This window comes from Heptranchias perlo, chromosome 15, assembly GCF_035084215.1.
Source record: "Heptranchias perlo isolate sHepPer1 chromosome 15, sHepPer1.hap1, whole genome shotgun sequence".
NCBI lineage: Eukaryota > Metazoa > Chordata > Chondrichthyes > Hexanchiformes > Hexanchidae > Heptranchias > Heptranchias perlo.
In genome coordinates, this window is record NC_090339.1 from 1,637,126 (window position 1) to 1,664,445 (window position 27,320).

Sequence of the window (27,320 nt, forward strand, 5' to 3'; positions counted from 1 at the left end):
TGGTGTCAGCGATCCCACTGCGTCAGTTGGTGTCAGCGTTCCCACTGCGTCAGTTGGTGTCAGCGTTCCCACTGCATGATTTGGTGTCAGCGTTCCCACTGTGTTAGTTGGTGTCAGCGTTCCCATTCTGTCAGTTGGTGTCAGCGTTCCCACTGCATGATTTGGTGTCAGCGTTCCCACTGCATTAGTTGGTGCCAGCGTTCCCATTCTGTTAATTGGTGTCAGCGTTCCCACTGCGTTAGTTGGTGTCAGCGTTCCAATTCTGTTAGTTGGTGCCAGCGTTCCCATTCTGTTAATTGGTGTCAGCGTTCCCACTGCGTTAGTTGGTGTCAGTGTTCCCATTCTGTTAGTTTTGTCAGCGTTCCCACTGCGTTATTTGGTGTCAGTGTTCCCATTCTGTTAATTGGTGTCAGCCTTCCCACTGCATTAGTTGGTGCCAGCGTTCCCATTCTGTTAATTGGTGTCAGCGTTCCCACTGCGTTAGTTGGTGTCAGTGTTCCCATTCTGTCAGTTGGTGTCAGCGTTCCCGTTGTGTTAGTTGGTGCCAGCGTTCCCATTCTGTTAATTGGTGTCAGCGTTCCCACTGCGTTAGTTGGTGTCAGCGTTCCCATTCTGTTAGTTGGTGTCAGCGTTCCCATTCTGTTAGTTGGTGTCAGCCTTCCCATTCTGTTAGTTGGTGTCAGTGTTCCCACTGCGTTAGTTGGTGTCAGCGTTCCCACTGCGTTAGTTGGTGTCAGCGTTCCCACTGCGTTAGTTGGTGTCAGTGTTCCCACTGCGTTAGTTGGTGTCAGCGTTCCCACTGCGTTAGTTGGTGTCAGCGTCCTCATTCTGTTAGTTGGTGTCAGCGTTCACGTTGTGTTAGTTGGTGTCAGCGTTCCCACTGCGTTTGTTGCTGTCACCGTTCCCACTGCGTTAGTTGGATTCAGTGTTCCCACTGCGTTCGTTGGTGTCAGCATTCCCACTGTGTTCGTTGGTGTCAGCGTTCCCACTGCGTTGGTTGGTGTCAGCGTTCCCACTGCGTTAGTTGGTGTCAGCGTTCCCATTCTCTTAGTTGGTGTCAGCGTTCCCACTGTGTTAGTTGGTGTCAGCGTTCCCACTGCGTTAGTTGGTTTCAGCTTCCCATTCTGTTAGTTGGTGTCAGCGTTCCCATTCTGTCAGTTGGTGTCAGTGTTCCCACTGCGTTAGTTGGTGTCAGCGTTCCCACTGTGTTAGTTGGTGTCAGCGTTCCCATTCTGTCAGTTGGTGTCAGCGCTCCCACTGTGTTAGTTGGTGTCAGCGTTCCCATTCTGTCAGTTGGTGTCAGCGTTCCCACTGCGTTAGTTGGTTTCAGCATCCCACTGTGTTAGTTGGTGTCAGCATTCCCACTGCGTTAGTTGGTGTCAGCGTTCCCACTGTGTTCGTTGGTGTCAGCGTTCCCACTGCGTTGGTTGGTGTCAGCGTTCCCACTGCGTTAGTTGGTGTCAGCGTTCCCACTGCGTTAGTTAGTGTCAGCGTTCCCTTTCTGTTAGTTGGTGTCAGCGTTCCCACTGCGTTAGTTGGTGTCAGCGTTCCCATTCTGTTAGTTGGTGTCAGCGTTCCCACTGTGTTAGTTGGTGTCAGCGTTCCCATTCTGTTAGTTGGTGTCAGCGTTCCCAATGCGTTAGTTGGTGTCAGCGTTCCCACTGTGTTTGTTGGTGTCAGCTTTCCCATTCTGTTAATTGGTGTCAGCGTTCCCACTGCGTTAGTTGGTGTCAGCGTTCCCACTGCGTTCATTGGTGTCAGCGTTCCCGTTGTGTTAGTTGGTGTCACCGTTCCCACAGTGTTAGTTGGTGTCAGCGTTCTCACTGCGTTAGTTGGTGTCAGCGTTCCCACTGTGTTAGTTGGTGTCAGCTTTCCCACTGCGTTCGTTGGTGTCACCGTTCCCATTCTGTCAGTTGGTGTCAGCGTTCCCACTGCGTTAGTTGGTGTCAGCGTTCCCATTCTGTCAGTTGGTGTCAGCGATCCCACTGCGTTAGTTGGTGTCAGCGTTCCCACTGCGTTCGTTGGTGTCAGCGTTCCCATTCTGTTAGTTGGTGTCAGTTTTCCCACTGCGTTAGTTGGTGTCAGCGATCCCACTGCGTTAGTTGGTGTCAGCGTTCCCACTGCGTCAGTTGGTGTCAGCGTTCCCACTGCATGATTTGGTGTCAGCGTTCCCACTGTGTTAGTTGGTGTCAGCGTTCCCATTCTGTCAGTTGGTGTCAGCGTTCCCACTGCATGATTTGGTGTCAGCGTTCCCACTGCATTAGTTGGTGCCAGCGTTCCCATTCTGTTAATTGGTGTCAGCGTTCCCACTGCGTTAGTTGGTGTCAGCGTTCCAATTCTGTTAGTTGGTGTCAGCCTTCCCATTCTGTCAGTTGGTGTCAGCCTTCCCACTGCATTAGTTGGTGCCAGCGTTCCCATTCTGTTAATTGGTGTCAGCGTTCCCACTGCGTTAGTTGGTGTCAGTGTTCCCATTCTGTTAGTTTTGTCAGCGTTCCCACTGCGTTAGTTGGTGTCAGTGTTCCCATTCTGTTAATTGGTGTCAGCCTTCCCACTGCATTAGTTGGTGCCAGCGTTCCCATTCTGTTAATTGGTGTCAGCGTTCCCACTGCGTTAGTTGGTGTCAGTGTTCCCATTCTGTCAGTTGGTGTCAGCGTTCCCGTTGTGTTAGTTGGTGCCAGCGTTCCCATTCTGTTAATTGGTGTCAGCGTTCCCACTGCGTTAGTTGGTGTCAGCGTTCCCATTCTGTTAGTTGGTGTCAGCCTTCCCATTCTGTTAGTTGGTGTCAGTGTTCCCACTGCGTTAGTTGGTGTCAGCGTTCCCACTGCGTTAGTTGGTGTCAGTGTTCCCACTGCGTTAGTTGGTGTCAGCGTTCCCACTGCGTTAGTTGGTGTCAGCGTCCTCATTCTGTTAGTTGGTGTCAGCGTTCACGTTGTGTTAGTTGGTGTCAGCGTTCCCACTGCGTTTGTTGCTGTCACCGTTCCCACTGCGTTAGTTGGATTCAGTGTTCCCACTGCGTTCGTTGGTGTCAGCATTCCCATTCTGTTAGTTGGTGTCACCGTTCCCATTCTGTTAGTTGGTGTCAGCGTTCCCACTGCGTTAGTTGGTGTCAGCGTTCCCACTGCGTTAGTTGGTGTCAGCGTTCCCACTGCGTTAGTTGGAGTCAGCGTTCCCACTGTGTTAGTTGGTGTCAGCGTTCCCATTATGTTAATTGGTGTCAGCGTTCCCACTGCGTTATTTGGTGTCAGCGTTCCCACTGTGTTAGTTGGTGTCAGCGTTCCCACTGCGTTAGTTGGTGTCAGCGTTCCCGTTGTGTTAGTTGGTGTCAGCGTTCCCACTGTGTTAGTTGGTGTCAGCGTTCCCACTGCGTTAGTTGGTTTCAGCTTCCCATTCTGTTAGTTGGTGTCAGCATTCCCATTGCGTTAGTTGGTGTCAGCGTTCCCACTGTGTTCGTTGGTGTCAGCATTCCCATTCTGTCAGTTGGTGTCAGCGTTCCCACTGCGTTAGTTGGTGTCAGCGTTCCCGCTGCGTTAGTTAGTGTCAGCGTTCCCTTTCTGTTAGTTGGTGTCAGCGTTCCCACTGCGTTAGTTGGTGTCAGCGTTCCCATTCTGTTAGTTGGTGTCAGCGTTCCCATTCTGTTAGTTGGTGTCAGCGTTCCCATTCTGTTAGTTGGTGTCAGCGTTCCCATTCTGTTAGTTGGTGTCAGCGTTCCCATTCTGTTAGTTGGTGTCACCGTTCCCATTCTGTTAGTTGGTGTCAGCGTTCCCAATGCGTTAGTTGGTGTCAGCGTTCCCACTGTGTTAGTTGGTGTCAGCGTTCCCATTCTGTTAATTGGTGTCAGCGTTCCCACTGCGTTAGTTGGTGTCAGCGTTCCCACTGCGTTAGTTGGTGTCAGCGTTCCCACTGCGTTAGTTGGTGTCAGCGTTCCCGTTGTGTTAGTTGGTGTCAGCGTTCCCGTTGTGTTAGTTGGTGTCAGCGTTCCCACTGTGTTAGTTGGTGTCAGCTTTCCCACTGCGTTCGTTGGTGTCACCGTTTCCATTCTGTCAGTTGGTGTCAGCGTTCCCACTGCGTTAGTTGGTGTCAGCGTTCCCATTCTGTCAGTTGGTGTCAGCGTTCCCACTGCGTTAGTTGGTGTCAGCGTTCCCATTCTGTCAGTTGGTGTCAGCGTTCCCACTGCGTTAGTTGGTTTCAGCTTCCAATTCTGTTAGTTGGTGTCAGCGTTCACACTGCGTTAGTTGGTGTCAGCGTTCCCACTGCGTTAGTTGGTGTCAGCGTTCCCACTGTGTTAGTTGGTGTCAGCGTTCCCATTTTGTTAATTGGTGTCAGCGTTCCCATTCTGTTAGTTGGTGTCACTGTTCCCACTGTGTTAGTTGGTGTCAGCGTTCCCATTCTTTTAGTTGGTGTCAGTGTTCCCACTGTGTTCGTTGGTGTCAGTGTTCCCACTGTGTTAGTTGGTGTCAGCGTTCCCACTGCGTTAGTTGGTGTCAGCGTTCCCATTCTGTTAGTTTTTTGTCAGCGTTCCCACTGCGTTAGTTGGTGTCAGCGTTCCCAATGCGTTAGTTTGTGTCAGCGTTCCCACTGCGTTAGTTGGTGTCAGCATTCCCATTCTGTTGGTTGGTGTCAGCGTTCCCACTGCGTTCGTTGGTGTCAGCGTTCCCATTCTGTTATTTGGTGTCAGCGTTCCCACTGCGTTCGTTGGTGTCAGCGTTCCCATTCTGTTAGTTGGTGTCAGCGTTCCCACTGCGTTCATTGGTGTCAGCGTTCCCATTCTGTTAGTTGGTGTCAGCGTTCCCACTGCGTTAGTTGGTTTCAGCTTCCCATTCTGTTAGTTGGTGTCAGCGTTCCCACTGCGTTAGTTGGTTTCAGCTTCCCATTCTGTTAGTTGGTGTCAGCGTTCCCACTGCATTAGTTGGTTTCAGCTTCCCATTCTGTTAGTTGGTGTCAACGTTCCCACGGCGTTAGTTGGTGTCAGCGTTCCCATTCTGTTAGTTGGTGTCAGCGTTCCCACTGCGTTAGTTGGTGTCAGCGTTCCCACTGCGTTAGTTGGTGTCAGCGTTCCCACTGCGTTAGTTGGTGTCAGCGTTCCCATTCTGTTAGTTGGTGTCAGCGTTCCCACTGCATTAGTTGGTGTCAGCGTTCCCATTCTGTTGGTGTCAGCGTTCCCACTGCGTTAGTTGGTGTCAGCGTTCCCATTCTGTTAGTTGGTGTCAGCGTTCCCACTGCGTTAGTTGGTGTTAGCGTTCCCATTCTGTTAGTTGGTGTCAGCGTTCCCACTGCGTTAGTTGGTGTCAGCGTCCTCATTCTGTTAGTTGGTGTCAGCGTTCACGTTGTGTTAGTTGGTGTCAGCGTTCCCACTGCGTTTGTTGCTGTCACCGTTCCCACTGCGTTAGTTGGATTCAGCGTTCCCACTGCGTTGGTTGGTGTCAGCGTTCCCACTGCGTTAGTTGGTGTCAGCGTTCCCACTGCGTTAGTTGGTGTCAGCGTTCCCACTGCGTTAGTTGGTGTTAGCGTACCCATTCTGTTAGTTGGTGTCAGTGTTCCCATTCTGTTCGTTGGTGTCAGCGTTCACGTTGTGTTCGTTGGTGTTAGCGTTCCCACTGCGTTTGTTGCTGTCACCGTTCCCACTGCGTTAGTTGGTGTCAGCGTTCCCACTGTTTTAGTTGGTGTCAGCGTTCCCGTTGTGTTAGTTGGTGTCAGCGTTCCCACTGTGTTCGTTGGTGTCACCGTTCCCATTCTGTTAGTTGGTGTCAGCGTTCCCATTCTGTTAGTTGGTGTCAGCGTTCCCATTCTGTTAGTTGGTGTCAGTGTTCCCACTGCGTTAGTTGGTGTCAGCGTTCCCACTGTGTTAGTTGGTGTCAGCGTTCCCATTCTGTCAGTTGGTGTCAGCGTTCCCACTGCGTTAGTTGGTTTCAGCTTCCAATTCTGTTCGTTGGTGTCAGCGTTCACACTGCGTTAGTTGGTGTCAGCGTTCCCACTGCGTTAGTTGGTGTCAGCGTTCCCACTGTGTTAGTTGGTGTCAGCGTTGCCTTTTTGTTAATTGGTGTCAGCATTCCCATTCTGTTAGTTGGTGTCACTGTTCCCACTGTGTTAGTTGGTGTCAGCGTTCCCATTCTTTTAGTTGGTGTCAGTGTTCCCACTGTGTTAGTTGGTGTCAGCGTTCCCACTGCGTTAGTTGGTGTCAGCGTTCCCATTCTGTTAGTTTTTTGTCAGCGTTCCCACTGCGTTAGTTTGTGTCAGCGTTCCCAATGCGTTAGTTTGTGTCAGCGTTCCCACTGCGTTAGTTGGTGTCAGCATTCCCATTCTGTTGGTTGGTGTCAGCGTTCCCACTGCGTTCGTTGGTGTCAGCGTTACCATTCTGTTATTTGGTGTCAGCGTTCCAACTGCGTTCGTTGGTGTCAGCGTTCCCATTCTGTTAGTTGGTGTCAGCGTTCCCACTGCGTTCGTTGGTGTCAGCGTTCCCATTCTGTTAGTTGGTGTCAGCGTTCCCACTGCGTTAGTTGGTTTCAGCTTCCCATTCTGTTAGTTGGTGTCAGCGTTCCCACTGCGTTAGTTGGTTTCAGCTTCCCATTCTGTTAGTTGGTGTCAGCGTTCCCACTGCGTTAGTTGGTTTCAGCTTCCCATTCTGTTACTTGGTGTCAACGTTCCCACGGCGTTAGTTGGTGTCAGCGTTCCCATTCTGTTAGTTGGTGTCAGCGTTCCCAATGCGTTAGTTGGTGTCAGCGTTCCCACTGCGTTAGTTGGTGTCAGCGTTCCCATTCTGTTAGTTGGTGTCAGCGTTCCCATTCTGTTAGTTGGTGTCAGCGTTCACATTCTGTTAGTTGGTGTCAGCGTTCCCACTGCGTTCGTTGGTGTCAGCGTTCCCACTGCGTTCGTTGGTGTCAGCGTTCCCACTGGGTTCGTTGGTTTCAGCGTTCCCATTCTGTTAGTTGGTGTCAGCGTTCCCGTTGTGTTCGTTGGTGTCAGCGTTCCCACTGTGTTAGTTGGTGTCAGCGTTCCCATTCTGTCAGTTGGTGTCAGCGTTCCCATTCTGTTAGTTGGTGTCACCGTTCCCATTCTGTTAGTTGGTGTCAGCGTTCCCATTCTGTTAGTTGGTGTCAGCGTTCCCACGGCGTTAGTTGGTGTCAGCGTTCCCATTCTGTTAGTTGGTGTCAGCGTTCCCACTGCGTTAGTTGGTGTCAGCGTTCCCACTGCGTTAGTTGGTGTCAGCGTTCCCATTCTGTTAGTTGGTGTCAGCGTTCCCACTGCGTTAGTTGGTGTCAGCGTTCCCATTCTGTTGGTGTCAGCATTCCCACTGCGTTAGTTGGTGTTAGCGTACCCATTCTGTTAGTTGGTGTCAGCGTTCCCATTCTGTTAGTTGGTGTCAGCGTTCCCATTCTGTTAGTTGGTGTCAGCGTTCCCACTGCGTTTGTTGCTGTCACCGTTCCCACTGCGTTAGTTGGATTCAGCGTTCCCACTGCGTTAGTTGGTGTCAGCATTCCCACTGTGTTCGTTGGTGTCAGCGTTCCCACTGCGTTGGTTGGTGTCAGCGTTCCCACTGCGTTAGTTGGTGTCAGCGTTCCCATTCTCTTAGTTGGTGTCAGCGTTCCCACTGCGTTAGTTGGTGTCAGCGTTCCCACTGCGTTAGTTGGTTTCAGCTTCCCATTCTGTTAGTTGGTGTCAGCGTTCCCATTCTGTCAGTTGGTGTCAGTGTTCCCACTGCGTTAGTTGGTGTCAGCGTTCCCACTGTGTTAGTTGGTGTCAGCGTTCCCATTCTGTCAGTTGGTGTCAGCGCTCCCACTGTGTTAGTTGGTGTCAGCGTTCCCATTCTGTCAGTTGGTGTCAGCGTTCCCACTGCGTTAGTTGGTTTCAGCATCCCACTGTGTTAGTTGGTGTCAGCATTCCCACTGCATTAGTTGGTGTCAGCGTTCCCACTGTGTTCGTTGGTGTCAGCGTTCCCACTGCGTTGGTTGGTGTCAGCGTTCCCACTGCGTTAGTTGGTGTCAGCGTTCCCACTGCGTTAGTTAGTGTCAGCGTTCCCTTTCTGTTAGTTGGTGTCAGCGTTCCCACTGCGTTAGTTGGTGTCAGCGTTCCCATTCTGTTAGTTGGTGTCAGCGTTCCCACTGTGTTAGTTGGTGTCAGCGTTCCCATTCTGTTAGTTGGTGTCAGCGTTCCCAATGCGTTAGTTGGTGTCAGCGTTCCCACTGTGTTTGTTGGTGTCAGCTTTCCCATTCTGTTAATTGGTGTCAGCGTTCCCACTGCGTTAGTTGGTGTCAGCGTTCCCACTGCGTTCATTGGTGTCAGCGTTCCCGTTGTGTTAGTTGGTGTCACCGTTCCCACAGTGTTAGTTGGTGTCAGCGTTCCCACTGCGTTAGTTGGTGTCAGCGTTCCCACTGTGTTAGTTGGTGTCAGCTTTCCCACTGCGTTCGTTGGTGTCACCGTTCCCATTCTGTCAGTTGGTGTCAGCGTTCCCACTGCGTTAGTTGGTGTCAGCGTTCCCATTCTGTCAGTTGGTGTCAGCGATCCCACTGCGTTAGTTGGTGTCAGCGTTCCCACTGCGTTCGTTGGTGTCAGCGTTCCCATTCTGTTAGTTGGTGTCAGTTTTCCCACTGCGTTAGTTGGTGTCAGCGATCCCACTGCGTTAGTTGGTGTCAGCGTTCCCACTGCGTCAGTTGGTGTCAGCGTTCCCACTGCATGATTTGGTGTCAGCGTTCCCACTGTGTTAGTTGGTGTCAGCGTTCCCATTCTGTCAGTTGGTGTCAGCGTTCCCACTGCATGATTTGGTGTCAGCGTTCCCACTGCATTAGTTGGTGCCAGCGTTCCCATTCTGTTAATTGGTGTCAGCGTTCCCACTGCGTTAGTTGGTGTCAGCGTTCCAATTCTGTTAGTTGGTGTCAGCCTTCCCATTCTGTCAGTTGGTGTCAGCCTTCCCACTGCATTAGTTGGTGCCAGCGTTCCCATTCTGTTAATTGGTGTCAGCGTTCCCACTGCGTTAGTTGGTGTCAGTGTTCCCATTCTGTTAGTTTTGTCAGCGTTCCCACTGCGTTAGTTGGTGTCAGTGTTCCCATTCTGTTAATTGGTGTCAGCCTTCCCACTGCATTAGTTGGTGCCAGCGTTCCCATTCTGTTAATTGGTGTCAGCGTTCCCACTGCGTTAGTTGGTGTCAGTGTTCCCATTCTGTCAGTTGGTGTCAGCGTTCCCGTTGTGTTAGTTGGTGCCAGCGTTCCCATTCTGTTAATTGGTGTCAGCGTTCCCACTGCGTTAGTTGGTGTCAGCGTTCCCATTCTGTTAGTTGGTGTCAGCCTTCCCATTCTGTTAGTTGGTGTCAGTGTTCCCACTGCGTTAGTTGGTGTCAGCGTTCCCACTGCGTTAGTTGGTGTCAGTGTTCCCACTGCGTTAGTTGGTGTCAGCGTTCCCACTGCGTTAGTTGGTGTCAGCGTCCTCATTCTGTTAGTTGGTGTCAGCGTTCACGTTGTGTTAGTTGGTGTCAGCGTTCCCACTGCGTTTGTTGCTGTCACCGTTCCCACTGCGTTAGTTGGATTCAGTGTTCCCACTGCGTTCGTTGGTGTCAGCATTCCCATTCTGTTAGTTGGTGTCACCGTTCCCATTCTGTTAGTTGGTGTCAGCGTTCCCACTGCGTTAGTTGGTGTCAGCGTTCCCACTGCGTTAGTTGGTGTCAGCGTTCCCACTGCGTTAGTTGGAGTCAGCGTTCCCACTGTGTTAGTTGGTGTCAGCGTTCCCATTATGTTAATTGGTGTCAGCGTTCCCACTGCGTTATTTGGTGTCAGCGTTCCCACTGTGTTAGTTGGTGTCAGCGTTCCCACTGCGTTAGTTGGTGTCAGCGTTCCCGTTGTGTTAGTTGGTGTCAGCGTTCCCACTGTGTTAGTTGGTGTCAGCGTTCCCACTGCGTTAGTTGGTTTCAGCTTCCCATTCTGTTAGTTGGTGTCAGCATTCCCATTGCGTTAGTTGGTGTCAGCGTTCCCACTGTGTTCGTTGGTGTCAGCGTTCCCATTCTGTCAGTTGGTGTCAGCGTTCCCACTGCGTTAGTTGGTGTCAGCGTTCCCGCTGCGTTAGTTAGTGTCAGCGTTCCCTTTCTGTTAGTTGGTGTCAGCGTTCCCACTGCGTTAGTTGGTGTCAGCGTTCCCATTCTGTTAGTTGGTGTCAGCGTTCCCATTCTGTTAGTTGGTGTCAGCGTTCCCATTCTGTTAGTTGGTGTCAGCGTTCCCATTCTGTTAGTTGGTGTCAGCGTTCCCATTCTGTTAGTTGGTGTCACCGTTCCCATTCTGTTAGTTGGTGTCAGCGTTCCCAATGCGTTAGTTGGTGTCAGCGTTCCCACTGTGTTAGTTGGTGTCAGCGTTCCCATTCTGTTAATTGGTGTCAGCGTTCCCACTGCGTTAGTTGGTGTCAGCGTTCCCACAGTGTTAGTTGGTGTCAGCGTTCCCACTGCGTTAGTTGGTGTCAGCGTTCCCGTTGTGTTAGTTGGTGTCAGCGTTCCCGTTGTGTTAGTTGGTGTCAGCGTTCCCACTGTGTTAGTTGGTGTCAGCTTTCCCACTGCGTTCGTTGGTGTCACCGTTTCCATTCTGTCAGTTGGTGTCAGCGTTCCCACTGCGTTAGTTGGTGTCAGCGTTCCCATTCTGTCAGTTGGTGTCAGCGTTCCCACTGCGTTAGTTGGTGTCAGCGTTCCCATTCTGTCAGTTGGTGTCAGCGTTCCCACTGCGTTAGTTGGTTTCAGCTTCCAATTCTGTTAGTTGGTGTCAGCGTTCACACTGCGTTAGTTGGTGTCAGCGTTCCCACTGCGTTAGTTGGTGTCAGCGTTCCCACTGTGTTAGTTGGTGTCAGCGTTCCCATTTTGTTAATTGGTGTCAGCGTTCCCATTCTGTTAGTTGGTGTCACTGTTCCCACTGTGTTAGTTGGTGTCAGCGTTCCCATTCTTTTAGTTGGTGTCAGTGTTCCCACTGTGTTCGTTGGTGTCAGTGTTCCCACTGTGTTAGTTGGTGTCAGCGTTCCCACTGCGTTAGTTGGTGTCAGCGTTCCCATTCTGTTAGTTTTTTGTCAGCGTTCCCACTGCGTTAGTTGGTGTCAGCGTTCCCAATGCGTTAGTTTGTGTCAGCGTTCCCACTGCGTTAGTTGGTGTCAGCATTCCCATTCTGTTGGTTGGTGTCAGCGTTCCCACTGCGTTCGTTGGTGTCAGCGTTCCCATTCTGTTATTTGGTGTCAGCGTTCCCACTGCGTTCGTTGGTGTCAGCGTTCCCATTCTGTTAGTTGGTGTCAGCGTTCCCACTGCGTTCATTGGTGTCAGCGTTCCCATTCTGTTAGTTGGTGTCAGCGTTCCCACTGCGTTAGTTGGTTTCAGCTTCCCATTCTGTTAGTTGGTGTCAGCGTTCCCACTGCGTTAGTTGGTTTCAGCTTCCCATTCTGTTAGTTGGTGTCAGCGTTCCCACTGCATTAGTTGGTTTCAGCTTCCCATTCTGTTAGTTGGTGTCAACGTTCCCACGGCGTTAGTTGGTGTCAGCGTTCCCATTCTGTTAGTTGGTGTCAGCGTTCCCACTGCGTTAGTTGGTGTCAGCGTTCCCACTGCGTTAGTTGGTGTCAGCGTTCCCACTGCGTTAGTTGGTGTCAGCGTTCCCATTCTGTTAGTTGGTGTCAGCGTTCCCACTGCATTAGTTGGTGTCAGCGTTCCCATTCTGTTGGTGTCAGCGTTCCCACTGCGTTAGTTGGTGTCAGCGTTCCCATTCTGTTAGTTGGTGTCAGCGTTCCCACTGCGTTAGTTGGTGTCAGCGTCCTCATTCTGTTAGTTGGTGTCAGCGTTCACGTTGTGTTAGTTGGTGTCAGCGTTCCCACTGCGTTTGTTGCTGTCACCGTTCCCACTGCGTTAGTTGGATTCAGCGTTCCCACTGCGTTGGTTGGTGTCAGCGTTCCCACTGCGTTAGTTGGTGTCAGCGTTCCCACTGCGTTAGTTGGTGTCAGCGTTCCCACTGCGTTAGTTGGTGTTAGCGTACCCATTCTGTTAGTTGGTGTCAGTGTTCCCATTCTGTTCGTTGGTGTCAGCGTTCACGTTGTGTTCGTTGGTGTTAGCGTTCCCACTGCGTTTGTTGCTGTCACCGTTCCCACTGCGTTAGTTGGTGTCAGCGTTCCCACTGTTTTAGTTGGTGTCAGCGTTCCCGTTGTGTTAGTTGGTGTCAGCGTTCCCACTGTGTTCGTTGGTGTCACCGTTCCCATTCTGTTAGTTGGTGTCAGCGTTCCCATTCTGTTAGTTGGTGTCAGCGTTCCCATTCTGTTAGTTGGTGTCAGTGTTCCCACTGCGTTAGTTGGTGTCAGCGTTCCCACTGTGTTAGTTGGTGTCAGCGTTCCCATTCTGTCAGTTGGTGTCAGCGTTCCCACTGCGTTAGTTGGTTTCAGCTTCCAATTCTGTTCGTTGGTGTCAGCGTTCACACTGCGTTAGTTGGTGTCAGCGTTCCCACTGCGTTAGTTGGTGTCAGCGTTCCCACTGTGTTAGTTGGTGTCAGCGTTGCCTTTTTGTTAATTGGTGTCAGCATTCCCATTCTGTTAGTTGGTGTCACTGTTCCCACTGTGTTAGTTGGTGTCAGCGTTCCCATTCTTTTAGTTGGTGTCAGTGTTCCCACTGTGTTAGTTGGTGTCAGCGTTCCCACTGCGTTAGTTGGTGTCAGCGTTCCCATTCTGTTAGTTTTTTGTCAGCGTTCCCACTGCGTTAGTTTGTGTCAGCGTTCCCAATGCGTTAGTTTGTGTCAGCGTTCCCACTGCGTTAGTTGGTGTCAGCATTCCCATTCTGTTGGTTGGTGTCAGCGTTCCCACTGCGTTCGTTGGTGTCAGCGTTACCATTCTGTTATTTGGTGTCAGCGTTCCAACTGCGTTCGTTGGTGTCAGCGTTCCCATTCTGTTAGTTGGTGTCAGCGTTCCCACTGCGTTCGTTGGTGTCAGCGTTCCCATTCTGTTAGTTGGTGTCAGCGTTCCCACTGCGTTAGTTGGTTTCAGCTTCCCATTCTGTTAGTTGGTGTCAGCGTTCCCACTGCGTTAGTTGGTTTCAGCTTCCCATTCTGTTAGTTGGTGTCAGCGTTCCCACTGCGTTAGTTGGTTTCAGCTTCCCATTCTGTTACTTGGTGTCAACGTTCCCACGGCGTTAGTTGGTGTCAGCGTTCCCATTCTGTTAGTTGGTGTCAGCGTTCCCAATGCGTTAGTTGGTGTCAGCGTTCCCACTGCGTTAGTTGGTGTCAGCGTTCCCATTCTGTTAGTTGGTGTCAGCGTTCCCATTCTGTTAGTTGGTGTCAGCGTTCACATTCTGTTAGTTGGTGTCAGCGTTCCCACTGCGTTCGTTGGTGTCAGCGTTCCCACTGCGTTCGTTGGTGTCAGCGTTCCCACTGGGTTCGTTGGTTTCAGCGTTCCCATTCTGTTAGTTGGTGTCAGCGTTCCCGTTGTGTTCGTTGGTGTCAGCGTTCCCACTGTGTTAGTTGGTGTCAGCGTTCCCATTCTGTCAGTTGGTGTCAGCGTTCCCATTCTGTTAGTTGGTGTCACCGTTCCCATTCTGTTAGTTGGTGTCAGCGTTCCCATTCTGTTAGTTGGTGTCAGCGTTCCCACGGCGTTAGTTGGTGTCAGCGTTCCCATTCTGTTAGTTGGTGTCAGCGTTCCCACTGCGTTAGTTGGTGTCAGCGTTCCCACTGCGTTAGTTGGTGTCAGCGTTCCCATTCTGTTAGTTGGTGTCAGCGTTCCCACTGCGTTAGTTGGTGTCAGCGTTCCCATTCTGTTGGTGTCAGCATTCCCACTGCGTTAGTTGGTGTTAGCGTACCCATTCTGTTAGTTGGTGTCAGCGTTCCCATTCTGTTAGTTGGTGTCAGCGTTCCCATTCTGTTAGTTGGTGTCAGCGTTCCCACTGCGTTTGTTGCTGTCACCGTTCCCACTGCGTTAGTTGGATTCAGCGTTCCCACTGCGTTAGTTGGTGTCAATGTTCCCACTGCGTTAGTTGGTGTCAGCGTTCCCACTGCGTTAGTTGGTGACAGCGTTCCCTTTCTGTTAGTTGGTGTCAGCGTCCTCATTCTGTTAGTTGGTGTCAGCGTTCACGTTGTGTTAGTTGGTGTCAGCGTTCCCACTGCGTTTGTTGCTGTCACCGTTCCCACTGCGTTAGTTGGTGTCAGCGTTCCCACTGTGTTAGTTGGTGACAGCGTTCCCTTTCTGTTAGTTGGTGTCAGCGTTCCCACTGTGTTAGTTGGTGTCAGCGTTCCCTTTCTGTTAGTTGGTGTCAGCGTTCCCACTGCGTTAGTTGGTGTCAGCGTTCCCACTGCGTTAGTTGGTGTCAGCGTTCCCACTGCGTTAGTTGGTGTCAGCGTTCCCACTGCGTTAGTTGGTGTCAGCGTTCCCATTCTGTTCGTTGGTGTCAGCGTTCACGTTGTGTTAGTTGGTGTTAGCGTTCCCACTGCGTTTGTTGCTGTCACCGTTCCCACTGCGTTAGTTGGTGTCAGCGTTCCCACTGTTTTAGTTGGTGTCAGCGTTCCCGTTGTGTTCGTTGGTGTCAGCGTTCCCACTGTGTTAGTTGGTGTCAGCGTTCCCATTCTGTCAGTTGGTGTCAGCGTTCCCATTCTGTTAGTTGGTGTCACCGTTCCCATTCTGTTAGTTGGTGTCAGCGTTCCCATTCTGTTAGTTGGTGTCAGCGTTCCCACTGCGTTAGTTGGTGTCAGCGTTCCCACTGTGTTAGTTGGTGTCAGCGTTCCCACTGCGTTAGTTGGTGTCAGCGTTCCCATTCTGTTAGTTGGTGTCAGCGTTCCCACTGTGTTAGTTGGTGTCAGCGTTCCCACTGCGTTAGTTGGTTTCAGCTTCCCACTGTGTTAGTTGGTGTCAGCGTTCCCACTGTGTTAGTTGGTGTCAGCGTTCCCATTCTGTTAGTTGGTGTCAGCGTTCCCACTGTGTTAGTTGGTGTCAGCATTCCCATTCTGTCAGTTGGTGTCAGTGTTCCCACTGCGTTAGTTGGTGTCAGCGTTCCCACTGTGTTAGTTGGTGTCAGCGTTCCCATTCTGTCAGTTGGTGTCAGCGCTCCCACTGTGTTAGTTGGTGTCAGCGTTCCCATTCTGTCAGTTGGTGTCAGTGTTCCCACTGCGTTAGTTGGTGTCAGCGTTCCCACTGTGTTAGTTGGTGTCAGCGTTCCCATTCTGTCAGTTGGTGTCAGCGCTCCCACTGTGTCAGTTGGTGTCAGCGCTCCCACTGTGTTAGTTGGTGTCAGCGTTCCCATTCTGTCAGTTGGTGTCAGCATTCCCACTGCGTTAGTTGGTGTCAGCGTTCCCACTGTGTTCGTTGGTGTCAGCGTTCCCATTCTGTCAGTTGGTGTCAGCGTTCCCACTGCGTTAGTTGGTGTCAGCGTTCCCACTGCGTTAGTTAGTGTCAGCGTTCCCTTTCTGTTAGTTGGTGTCAGCGTTCCCACTGCGTTAGTTGGTGTCAGCGTTCCCACTGCGTTAGTTGGTGTCAGCGTTCCCATTATGTCTGTTGGTGTCAGCGTTCCCACTGCGTTAGTTGGTGTCAGCGTTCCCATTCTGTTAGTTGGTGTCAGCGTTCCCATTCTGTTAGTTGGTGTCAGCGTTCACATTCTGTTAGTTGGTGTCAGCGTTCCCACTGCGTTCGTTGGTGTCAGCGTTCCCACTGCGTTCGTTGGTGTCAGCGTTCCCACTGGGTTAGTTGGTTTCAGCGTTCCCATTCTGTTAGTTGGTGTCAGTGTTCCCACTGCGTTCGTTGGTTTCAGCTTCCCATTCTGTTCGTTGGTGTCAGCGTTCCCACTGCGTTAGTTGGTTTCAGCTTCCCATTCTGTTAGTTGGTGTCAGCGTTCCCACTGCGTTAGTTGGTTTCAGCTTCCCATTCTGTTAGTTGGTGTCAACGTTCCCACGGCGTTAGTTGGTGTCAGCGTTCCCATTCTGTTAGTTGGTGTCAGCGTTCCCACTGCGTTAGTTGGTGTCAGCGTTCCCACTGCGTTAGTTGGTGTCAGCGTTCCCATTCTGTTTGTTGGTGTCAGCGTTCCCACTGTGTTAGTTGGTGTCAGCGTTCCCACTGCGTTAGTTGGTTTCAGCTTCCCATTCTGTTAGTTGGTGTCAGCGTTCCCACTGTGTTTGTTGGTGTCAGCGTTCCCATTCTGTTAGTTGGTGTCAGCGTTCCCACTGTGTTAGTTGGTGTCAGCGTTCCCATTCTGTCAGTTGGTGTCAGTGTTCCCACTGCGTTAGTTGGTGTCAGCGTTCCCACTGTGTTAGTTGGTGTCAGCGTTCCCATTCTGTCAGTTGGTGTCAGTGTTCCCACTGCGTTAGTTGGTGTCAGCGTTCCCACTGTGTTAGTTGGTGTCAGCGTTCCCATTCTGTCAGTTGGTGTCAGCGCTCCCACTGTGTCAGTTGGTGTCAGCGCTCCCACTGTGTTAGTTGGTGTCAGCGTTCCCATTCTGTCAGTTGGTGTCAGCATTCCCACTGCGTTAGTTGGTGTCAGCGTTCCCACTGTGTTCGTTGGTGTCAGCGTTCCCATTCTGTCAGTTGGTGTCAGCGTTCCCATTCTGTCAGTTGGTGTCAGCGTTCCCACTGCGTTAGTTGGTGTCAGCGTTCCCACTGCGTTAGTTAGTGTCAGCGTTCCCTTTCTGTTAGTTGGTGTCAGCGTTCCCACTGCGTTAGTTGGTGTCAGCGTTCCCACTGCGTTAGTTGGTGTCAGCGTTCCCATTCTGTCAGTTGGTGTCAGCGTTCCCACTGCGTTAGTTGGTGTCAGCGTTCCCATTCTGTTAGTTGGTGTCAGCGTTCCCATTCTGTTAGTTGGTGTCAGCGTTCACATTCTGTTAGTTGGTGTCAGCGTTCCCACTGCGTTCGTTGGTGTCAGCGTTCCCACTGCGTTCGTTGGTGTCAGCGTTCCCACTGGGTTCGTTGGTTTCAGCGTTCCCATTCTGTTAGTTGGTGTCAGTGTTCCCACTGCGTTCGTTGGTGTCAGCGTTCCCACTGTGTTAGTTGGTGTCAGCGTTCCCATTCTGTTAGTTGGTGTCAGCGTTCCCATTCTGTTAGTTGGTGTCAGTGTTCCCACTGCGTTCGTTGGTGTCAGCGTTCCCACTGTGTTAGTTGGTGTCAGCGTTCCCATTCTGTTTGTTGGTGTCAGTGTTCCCATTCTGTTAGTTGGTGTCAGCGTTCCCATTCTGTTTGTTGGTGTCAGCGTTCCCACTGCGTTAGTTGCTCCTTTATACTTCCTCTCTCACTATGTTTATTCCATCCAATATTTCACACTCCTCCTCCTTAACTACAATCTCTGCATCGTCACCCTCTTTTGTGAAGACAGATGCAAAGTATTCATTAAGACCCATACCCACATCTTCCGCCTCCACACATCGGTTACCTTTTTGGTCTTTAATCGGCCCTACTCTTTCTTTCGTTATCCTCTTGCTCTTAATGTATTTATAAAACATCTTTGGGTTTTCCTTGATTTTACTTGCCAGTATTTCTTCATGCCCTCTCTTTGCTTTCCTCATTTCCTTTTTAATTTCACCCCTGCACTTCCTATACTCCTCTTGGTTTTCTGCTGTATTGAGTTCTCGGTGTCTGACATAAGTTTTCCTTTTTTGCCTTATCTTACCCTGTACACTCCTTGTTATCCAGGGGGCTCTCGATTTGGCAGTCCCACCCTTTCTCTTTGTGAGAACATGTTTACTCTGAACCCCTTGAACGCCTCCCACTGCCCTGACACTGATTTATCTTCAGGTAGCTGTTTCCAGTCCACTTTTGCTAAATCACTTCTTAGCTTAGTAAAATTGGCCTTTCCCCAATTCAGAACTTTTTCTCCTGTTCTTTCTTTGTATCTATCTTTTCCATAACTATGCTAAATCTAACTGAATTATGATCATTACCAGCAAAATGCTCTCCCACTGATACTACCTCCACCTGTCCAGCCTCATTCCCTAAAACTAAATCCAGAACTGCCCCCTCACTTGTTGGGCTTGCTGCATACTGACTAAAAAAAACTTCTCCTGAATGCAATGTAAGAATTCTGCATCCTCTATACCTTTTCCATTGATTCTAACACAGTTAATATTCGGGTAGTTGAAACCCCCTATTGTTTTAGCACTTCTCAGAAATGTGCCTACATATTTGCTCTTCTCCTCCCTCTGGGGGCTATAGTACACGCCCAGTAGTAGTGTGACTGCCCCTTTTTTGTTCCTTTGCTTGACCCTTATGGCCTCATTTGATGATCCTTGTAACATATCATCCCTCCTCACGGCTGGAATTGTTTCTTTAACCAATATTGCCACCCCCCTCCTTTTTTATCCCCCTCTCTACCTCATCTGAAAACCCTGCAATCAGGAACATTGAGCTGCCATTCCTACCCCTCTTTGAGCCGTGTTTCTGTAATAGTTAAGATATCGTACTGCCCCGTGTCTATCTGTGCCATCAACTCATCTGCCTTATTCACTAGACTCCTTGCATTGAGGTACATACCATTAAGCACTGCCAAACTCCTTTGTTGTTTATTTTCTAACCTTCTAATGTGCAGCTCCATTTTCTCAGGATTCAAAATTCTGTAATTGCTGGTCAATAGCAGCACCCCCAGTGTCACCTCCCTCTAGCATCTTTTCAGTGTAGAGGGTGTGCTCCAGTCAAGGCAAAATGGATCAGGACTTTGTAGAGGCCTCTGGGCCAATGTGGAGTGACCTGAGTCCAGGAAAGTTTGCTCCCGGTTGGGAATATAATGAATCTCCTCGAGGAAGCTCATTCAGTGAGATCACTGAAGCCTCCTCGACTAGAGGCAGCTTCCTTTGTGTAAAAAAATTTAATATTTTTAAGAAAATACCAACTATATTTAATGGGTCACCTTTTTTTCCAATATGTGGGTGTATTTAATTAAAAGCTCTTCCCCTATTGTGAGGGTACTTTGAATCAAATGTTTCTGCACTAAGACCTTGCTTCACCTTTAAGTTGAGGAATGATGAGAACTATTGACTATTATTTTTTTGGACTCAAACAGATTTTTTTTGTCTCCTAGGCACAAGCAAGTTTGGGTTTAAATGATCCATTATTGCCCCCAATACACTCCAGATTACTCGTTAAGCCGACTATTTCCTCTACAGTTCTGCAATCCCCCTCCTCTGCTGCGTCTAAGTCCGTTGAAACTGAGCAATCAACTGCAGAGGATCCAGCCTCAGTAAAGGATCCAGGAATCACCAGCAGAGACCCTGGTACTAATCGAAAGCTGAGACTTGAGCCACGGATTGGGCATGGAGAAGAGATGCAGCATGTGAGTGTAAGTGACAGGCTGCAGGTATCTCCATGTGGCACAGCAGGGAAGGCGAGGAAGGATCATCAGTTCACAGCCAGTAATAAGTTGAGCTCTAACCGCAGGGTCAAAATCACACAAATAAATCCTTTGAGAGAGCAGGATCGAATCCATCAGCTTATAAATGAGCTGACTGCAGGAACAGGAAAATCAAAGTCTCTGTCACCTCTTAAAAGCAGACCTTGTGACAAAGAGTCATTGGCACCTGAGAGGAACGAATGGGCAAAACTGACTGAAACCAACAGTAAAAGAGACCCACGACTTAATCCACAGACAAAGGTCAAGAGTCATAGAAAGGTGGAAGATACCAAGGAAAAGAAGAGGAATGATTTGAAAGGTCGTGAGGAAGAACATGACAAAAGTAATCCCAGGTCTGTGAGAAATAAATCTTCCAAGAGGACAGAGGCTAAAGGAGAGCAGGATGGGAAACACACAGAGTGGAAGCAGGGCTATAAACAAAACTCGAGCAGAAGGTCCCGATCTCCACAGTCACCTTCAGCAGTATCTCATTCCTTCAAATCACGGCAAAGGCATTCTCCAATTAGGAGGCGTCACAGTGCTTCTCCTTCGCATTCCACGCTGCGAGACGAAGCAGGGCCCTCGCAGCGCCAGCATCCCACGCTGCGAGATGAAGCAGGGCCCGCGCAGCGCCAGCATTCCACGCTGCGAGACGAAGCAGGGCCCGCGCAGCGCCAGCATTCCACGCTGCGAGACGAAGCAGGGCCCTCGCAGCGCCAGCATCCCACGCTGCGAGAGGAAGCAGGGCCCGCGCAGCGCCAGCATCCCACGCTGCGAGACGAAGCAGGGCCCGCGCAGCGCCAGCATTCCACGCTGCGAGACGAAGCAGGGCCCGCACAGCGCCAGCATTCCACGCTGCGAGACGAAGCAGGGCCCGCGCAGCGCCAGCATCCCACGCTGCGAGACGAAGCAGGGCCCTCGCAGCGCCAGCATTCCACGCTGCGAGACGAAGCAGGGCCCTCGCAGCGCCAGCATTCCACGCTGCGAGACGAAGCAGGGCCCTCGCAGCGCCAGAAACCAGGCAAGAGGTCTGCCCATAGGACAAAGCATAGCAGCGAGCCACATGATAGACTGACTATAAAGAGACAAAAGATGGCACCTGAAGAAAGGCATGAGGAGCAACTGGACACTAACTATGATTATGTGAATTCTCCCAAATTCTCACCAGAGCCACCTGAGGAGGAAGTGGGTTCATGGAGTAAAGCACCTCCTCCCAAGAAGAGGAAATCACAGTCTCAGTGGGATCAGGTTAAAAGGTATGTTAATGCTTCGAATCATAGAAAGGTTACTGCACGGAAAGAGGCCATGCAGCCCATCAAGTCCGTGCCGGCTCTATGCAAGAGCAATCCAGCTAGTCCCACTCCCCCGCCCTATCCCCGTAGCCCTGCAATTTTTTTTCCTTTCAAGTACTTATCCAGTTCTCTTTAAAAGTTCTTAGTTTTATGGAATTCTTTTCCTAATAAATATATGAGAGAGCCCTGTATTGTGGAATGCACCATTCAGCTTGTTCCCAATCTCAATTGCCTCCATTCACACCCCATTTGTGTGTGGTACTTGTGTCTGGTCTGTCCATTCTCCTCCCCTCAGTGTGCAGTACTTCTATCTGGTCTGTCCATTCTCCTCCCCTCAGTGTGCAGTACTTCTATCTGGTCTGTCCATTCTCCTCCCCTCAGTGTGCAGTACTTCTATCTGGTCTGTCCATTCTCCTCCCCTCAGTGTGCAGTATTTCTATCTGGTCTGTCCATTCTCCTCCCCTCAGTGTGCAGTATTTCTATCTGGTCTGTCCATTCTCCTCCCCTCAGTGTGCAGTAGTTCTATCTGGTCTGTCCATTCTCCTCCCCTCAGTGTGCAGTACTTCTATCTGGTCTGTCCATTCTCCTCCCCTCAGTGTGCAGTAGTTCTATCTGGTCTGTCCATTCTCCTCCCCTCAGTGTGCAGTACTTCTATCTGGTCTGTCCATTCTCCTCCCCTCAGTGTGCAGTAGTTCTATCTGGTCTGTCCATTCTCCTCCCCTCTCTGATCTATCCATTCCCTGCTGGGTACAGTTCCATGGATGGTATCTTGATATATCTATGGTGTGTCTTACCGTTATGGGTGGTGACCCACACTGCCCTCTATCTACTGTGTGTCTTACTGTTATGGGAGTTAATTCACAACGCCCTATATCAAAAGCAATATATTGTGAATGGAATAGAGTCCTTACAGGAAGCGAGGTGGGAGGAAGGGTAATCAAGGTAGCTGTGGGAGTCGGTGGGCTTATAATAGATATTGGTTGACAGCCTATCCCCAGAAATGGAGATAGAGAAGTCGAGGAAGGGAAGGGAAGAGCCGGAGATGGATCATGTGAAGGCGAGGGAAGTGTGGAAACTGGAAGCAAAGTTGATGAAATTTTCCAGTTTGGGGCTAGAGCAGGAAATGGCACCGAGACAGTCATCAATGAACCAGAAAAAGAGGTGAGGGAGGGGACCTGAGTAGGACAGGAACAAGGAATGATCTATGTATTCCACAAAAAGGCAGGCATAGCTGGGACCCATACGGGTTCCCATAGCGACACCTTTTATTTGGAGGAAGTGAGTGGAGTCAAAGGAGAAGTTGTTGAGCGTAAGAACAAGTTCAGCCAGGCGGAGGGGGGTGGCAGTGGATGGGGACTGATTGGGCCTCTGTTCAAGGAAGAAGCGGAGGGCCCGCAGGCCGTCCTGGTGGGGGATGGAGGTGTAGAGGGACTGGACGTCCATGGTGAAAAGGAGAGGGTTAGGGCTGGGGAACTGGAAACTGTTAAAGTGGTGGAGGACACCGGAAGGGTTGCGAATGTAGGTCGGAAGAGACTGGACAAGGGGAGAAAAAATAGTGTGGAGATAAGAGGAAATAAATTCCGTGGGGCAAGAACAGGCTGAAACGATGTGGATCTTGGGAAGGAGGTAGAAGCGGGGTTGGGGGACTATGAGGTTGGAGGCCATGGGAGGAAGACCTCCAGAGGAAATAAGGTCAGTGACGGTCTGGGAAACTATGGCTTGAGGTTTGGCGGTGGGTTCGTGGTCCAGGGGGAGGGAGGAGGAGGTGTGGGAGAGTTGGCGTTCAGCCTCCGCAAGGTAGAGGTCTGTTCGCCAAACAACAACAACAGAGCCGCCCTTGTCAGCAGGGTTAATGACAATGTCAGGTTGAACTCGAGCTCGAAATTCATTGAGGTGGGGGCGTAAGGGGATGAAGCTAAAGCTTTTGCTGAGGACTGATCGTTCGGGGTCAGAGAGCGGAAGGTCAGAGGGGATAGTGAAAACACGTCAAAGGGTGAGATTGGAGGGAGGGATGGGGTCAGAGGAAAGTGAAGGGGAAGAAGGATCAGGAGGGGTGTTGGTGTCTAAGAGTTGTTGAAGCTTGTGGCCCTTGACACCTGAAAGGAAGAAAAAAGCATTTTATTAAAGTGTCAGATGAGGCGAAGGATGAAATGGAACTGCAGAACAGGACAGCTGTACCATGTGTCTTACTGTTATGGGAGTTAACTGACGCTGCCCTAAATCAAAAGCAAAATACTGCGGATGCTGGAAATCTGAAATAGAAACAGAAAATGCTGGAAGTACTCAGCAAGTTAGGCAGCGTCTGTGGAGAAAGAAACAGAGTTAACGCTTCAGGTCGAAGACCTTTCGTCAGAACTGGAAGATGTTAGAGATTTAACAATTTTTAAGCACATACGGAGCCTGAGAAAGGTGTTGGGTGGGGGGGGGGGGAGAGGGGAGGAAAGAACAAAACAAAAAGGGAGGTCTATGATAGGGTGAAGGGCAGGAATGATTAAATGACAAAAGGGATGATGGTGCAAGGCCAGGAGAGTGGGAATGGGACAGGTTAAGGAACAAAAGATTGGTCAGGAGGAGCTGTAAATGACAGCAGCAGAACCATTACCAGCACCTGCTGACCGAAAACATGGGAGCAGGGGTTAATATCTGAAGTTATTGAAATCAATGTTGAGTCTGGAAGGTTGTAAAATGCCTAATCGAAAGATGAGGTGCTGTTCCTCGAGCTTCCAATGAGCTTCATTAGAACAGTGTAAGAGGTCGAGGACAGAGGGGTCAGAGTGGGACTGGGACGGGGAATTAAAATGGCGAGTGACCGGCAGGTCAGGGTCACATTGTGGACTGAGCAGACGTGTTCAGCAAAGTGATCACCCAATCTGCATTTGGTCTCCCCAGTGTAGAGGAGACCGCACTGTGAGCAGCGAATACAGTATAGTAAATTGAAAGAAGTACAAGTAAACCGCTGTTTCACCTGGAAGGAGTGTTTGGGGCCCTGTACAGTGGGAAGGGAGGAGGTGAAAGGGCAGGTGTTGCATCTCCTGCACTCACACGGGAGGATGCCAAGCGAAGGGGAGCAGGTGTTGGGGGCGATTGAAGAGTGGACCAAGGAGTCACGGAGGGAGTGGTCCCTTCGGAATGCAGGGATGGGTGGGGGAAGATGTATTTGGTGGTGGGATCGTGCTGGAGGTGGCGGAAATGGCGGAGGACGATACGTTGAACGTGGAGGCTGGTGGGGTGGAAGGTGAGGACAAGAGGGACCCTATCGTGGTTCTGGGAGCGAGGGGAACGGGTGAGGACAAAAGTGCGCAAAATGGGACAGACACGGTCAAGGGCCCTGTCAACTACAGTGGAGAGGAATCCTCAGTTGAGGAAAAAGGAAGAGATATCGGAAGCACTGGTGTGGAAGGTCACTCACACTGACCTATATCTACCATGTGTCTTGCTGTTATGTGAGTTGAATTACATCGAGCCTTCAGCACAGAAACTGGCCATTTGGTCCATCTGGTCTGTGCCGGAGTTTATGCTCCACACGAGCCTCCTCCCTCCCTACTTCATCTCACTTTATCAGGATATCCTTTATTTCTTTCTCCCTCATGCATTTATCTCGCTTCCCCTTAAATATATCGATGGATTCGCCTCAACTATTCCTTGTGGTAACAAGTTCCACATTCTAACCACTCTCTGGGTGAAGAGGTTTCTCCTGAATTCTCTATTGGATTTATGAGTGACCATTTTCTATTTACACCTCTAGTTTTGGACTCCCCCTCAAATGGAAACATTTTCTCTGCATCGACCCGATCAAACCCTTTCTATCAGGTCACCCCTCAGCCTTCTCTTTTCTGGAGAAAAGAGCCCCAGCCTGTTCAGTCTTTCCTGATAAGGATATCCTCTCAGTTCTGGTATCATCCTTGTGAATCTTTTTTGCACAATCTCCAATGCCTCTCTATCCTTTCTATAATATGGAGATCAGATTACGCACAATACTCCAAGTGTGGTTTAACCAAGGTTCTATACTATTTTAACAAAACTACTTTGCTTTTCAATTCTATCCCTCTAGAAATGAACCCCAATGCTTGGTTTGCCTGTTTTAGAATGATAGAATGGTTACAGCACAGAAGGAGGCCATTCGGTCCATCGAGTCCGTGCCGGCTCTCTGCGAAAGCGATCCAGCTAGTCCCACTCCCCCACTCTTTCCCCGTGGCCCTCAAAATATTTTTCCTTCAAGTACTTAGGCGATTCCCTTTTGAAGGCCATGATTGAATCTGCCTCCACCACCCCCTCGGGCAGTGCATTCCAGATCATAACTGCTCGCTGTGTAAAGAAGTTTTTCCTTATGTCACATTTGCCAATTACCGTATATTTGTGTCCTCTGATTCTCGACCCTTCTGCCAATGGGAACAGTTTCTCTCTATCTACTCTGTCCAGACACCTCATGATTTTGAATACCTCTATCAAATCTCCTCGCAACCGTCTCTGTCACTTAGCCAACTTCATATCCATGCTGCCACTGCCCCTCTTATTCCATGGGCTTCAACTTTGCTGACAAGCCTATTATGTGGCACTTTATCAAAGGCCTTTTGGAAGTCCATATACACCACATCAACTGCATTGTCCTCATCAACCCTCTCTGTTACCTCATCAAAAAACTCTATCAGGTTAGTTAAACATGGGGCTCCATTTTACCACCCGCGATCGGGTGCATTCCTGGCAGGGGGGCTATAAAAATCGGGGATTCCCGGGGTGGGTCGGGAGCCCGGCTCCAACTGACGCGCTGACATGTGGGCGCAGCCCCCGCATGTGGGACTCCCGCCGGCAATTAAAGCTGGCGGGGTGCCACTTAAGGTATTTATTTTGGTATTTCAGCTCGTTTAGAGACCTGATTAAGGAGATATTTTAGGAGGGGTGGGATTTTACAAACAACTGGGACTGTTTCCCGTACTGGGGGAAACACTCCCAGTTCAAATGGACGTGTTGCAGCCATCAGCCTGTGGCAGCTGCAAAGGTCCATTTGACAGGTTGTGGGGGGAGACCCTCACTCATTGCAGGAGGCCACTTTGTTACTTTGGACAAAGTTTGGCCTCCACCACCCTCCTCTTAACAATAAAATTCACCAACTTGCACACTTACCCCGGGGTCCAGACACATGTACCTACCTTGCAGACCCCCTCAGATGTACATCTTCCGGATGGGGGCCGCCGTAGCTGCAGTCATGACCTCCTCGGAGGGCGAACGGCATCACCAGCCTCGCCAGCCACGCCGTCCACCTCTGACACGTGGAGCTCCACAACACGGTGCTGTGACACATCCACCTGTACAGCAGGAGGGAGGGCAACTGCAGAGAGAGATGCGTCGCAGAGGGCACTACCCTCGCCACAGGGTCCACAGACCGAGGCTCAGCCTCCTGGACCTCTCTGAGCAGCAGTGCACACGGAGGCTCAGAGTCACTCGACATGTAGTCGTGGACATCTGCAGCCTCCTTCATGCCGAGCTGCTCCCGGCTGGCCCGAGCACCATCTTCTTACCTGTCGCTGTCAAAGTCACCACTGCCCTCAACAACTTCTCCTCCGCATCCTTCCAGGGTGCAACCGGGGACATCGCCGACGTCTCTCAGTCGTCTGCGCAAAAGAGCCCTGAAAATACACCTACACCCACTCTGCAGTGACACAATGGGTGGCATCAGTTGTGGATCTTCATTGTGATCCTCAGGAAAGGGCATTATTGCACAAACCAGACAAGATTCGCAAAGACGTGGCAGTAGTGGTGACAATATAATATGTAATGTGAGTTGATCAGAAATTAAATAGAAGTAAAAACCATGACAAACCCTCAAACACCTTTGTGCATCCCCTTCATGCTCACGACACATTTGCCTTACGCTGCCTACTGCACATATGTGATGCATTCCCTGTGGCTGCAGCACAGGTAGTGGCAGGTTGAGTGAGGCTGGCCGTGAAAGAGATGCACGAGAGGGTGAGTATGAGATAGAGCCATGAGATTGTATGAGGATTGGGTTGAGTCGTAGTGGCGGGATGAGTACTGGCGAGGTGAGTAAGTGCAGGTAAGATGTAGATGAGCTTTGAGTGGGTATGAGGGGTGATGTGACAGAGTAGCGTTGGCAGTGCAGAAGGAGATGTGGGGTGGGGGCGGTGATGTGGCAGATGGAGTGTAGGGGAATGAGTAAGTGTACTCACTTTGGCTGACCTACTGAGGTCATTGGAGCGCCTCCTGCACTGTATGCAGGTGCGTGATATGTTGGTGGTGCAGGTGACCTCCTCTGCCACCTCGAGCCAAGCCTTGGTGGCAGAGGCAGGCCGCTTGCTCCCGCCCGCCGGGGGGAAGATCTCTGACCTCCCCCTCCTCCTCACCCCATCCAGTAAGACCTGGAGTGAGGCATCATTAAACCTGGGAGCAGCCTTCCCCCTGGGCTGCTCCATGCTGTAATTTTTCCTATTTCTTGCAGCATCAGTCAGTGGAGGACTGTCCCTTTAAATAGAGCTCCTCCAGCTGACAGACCTTACTGCGCATGCGCAGTCCGCCCACCGCGCAGATCAGGAGTGGGGAACCCGGAACAAGAGGTAAGTGGATCCAATCAGCCTGCGACTGCGCGCGGGGCAGACTGATTTCACTGGGCGCGTTACCCACGCCCCGAATCCGCCGTCATGGTAATATCGGGCCCATGATTTGCGTTTAACAAATCCATGCTGGCTTTCCCTAATTAATCCACACTTGTCCAAGTGACTGTTAATTTTGTCCCAGATTATCATT

At 50.6% G+C, this 27,320-nt stretch overlaps 1 protein-coding gene across 3 annotated transcripts in view; it reads left to right on the forward strand.

Moving 5' to 3' along the window:
- The window catches only part of LOC137332830 (pre-mRNA cleavage complex 2 protein Pcf11-like), a 251,676-nt gene that overhangs the window by 62,407 nt on the left and 161,949 nt on the right, over nt 1-27,320 (forward strand). For all 3 annotated transcript variants that reach the window (XM_067996762.1, XM_067996764.1, XM_067996763.1), the window contains exon 5: nt 18,961-20,525. In XM_067996762.1, coding sequence (XP_067852863.1) covers nt 18,961-20,525 — 1,565 coding nt within the window. The remainder of the gene's footprint in view (nt 1-18,960; nt 20,526-27,320) is intronic.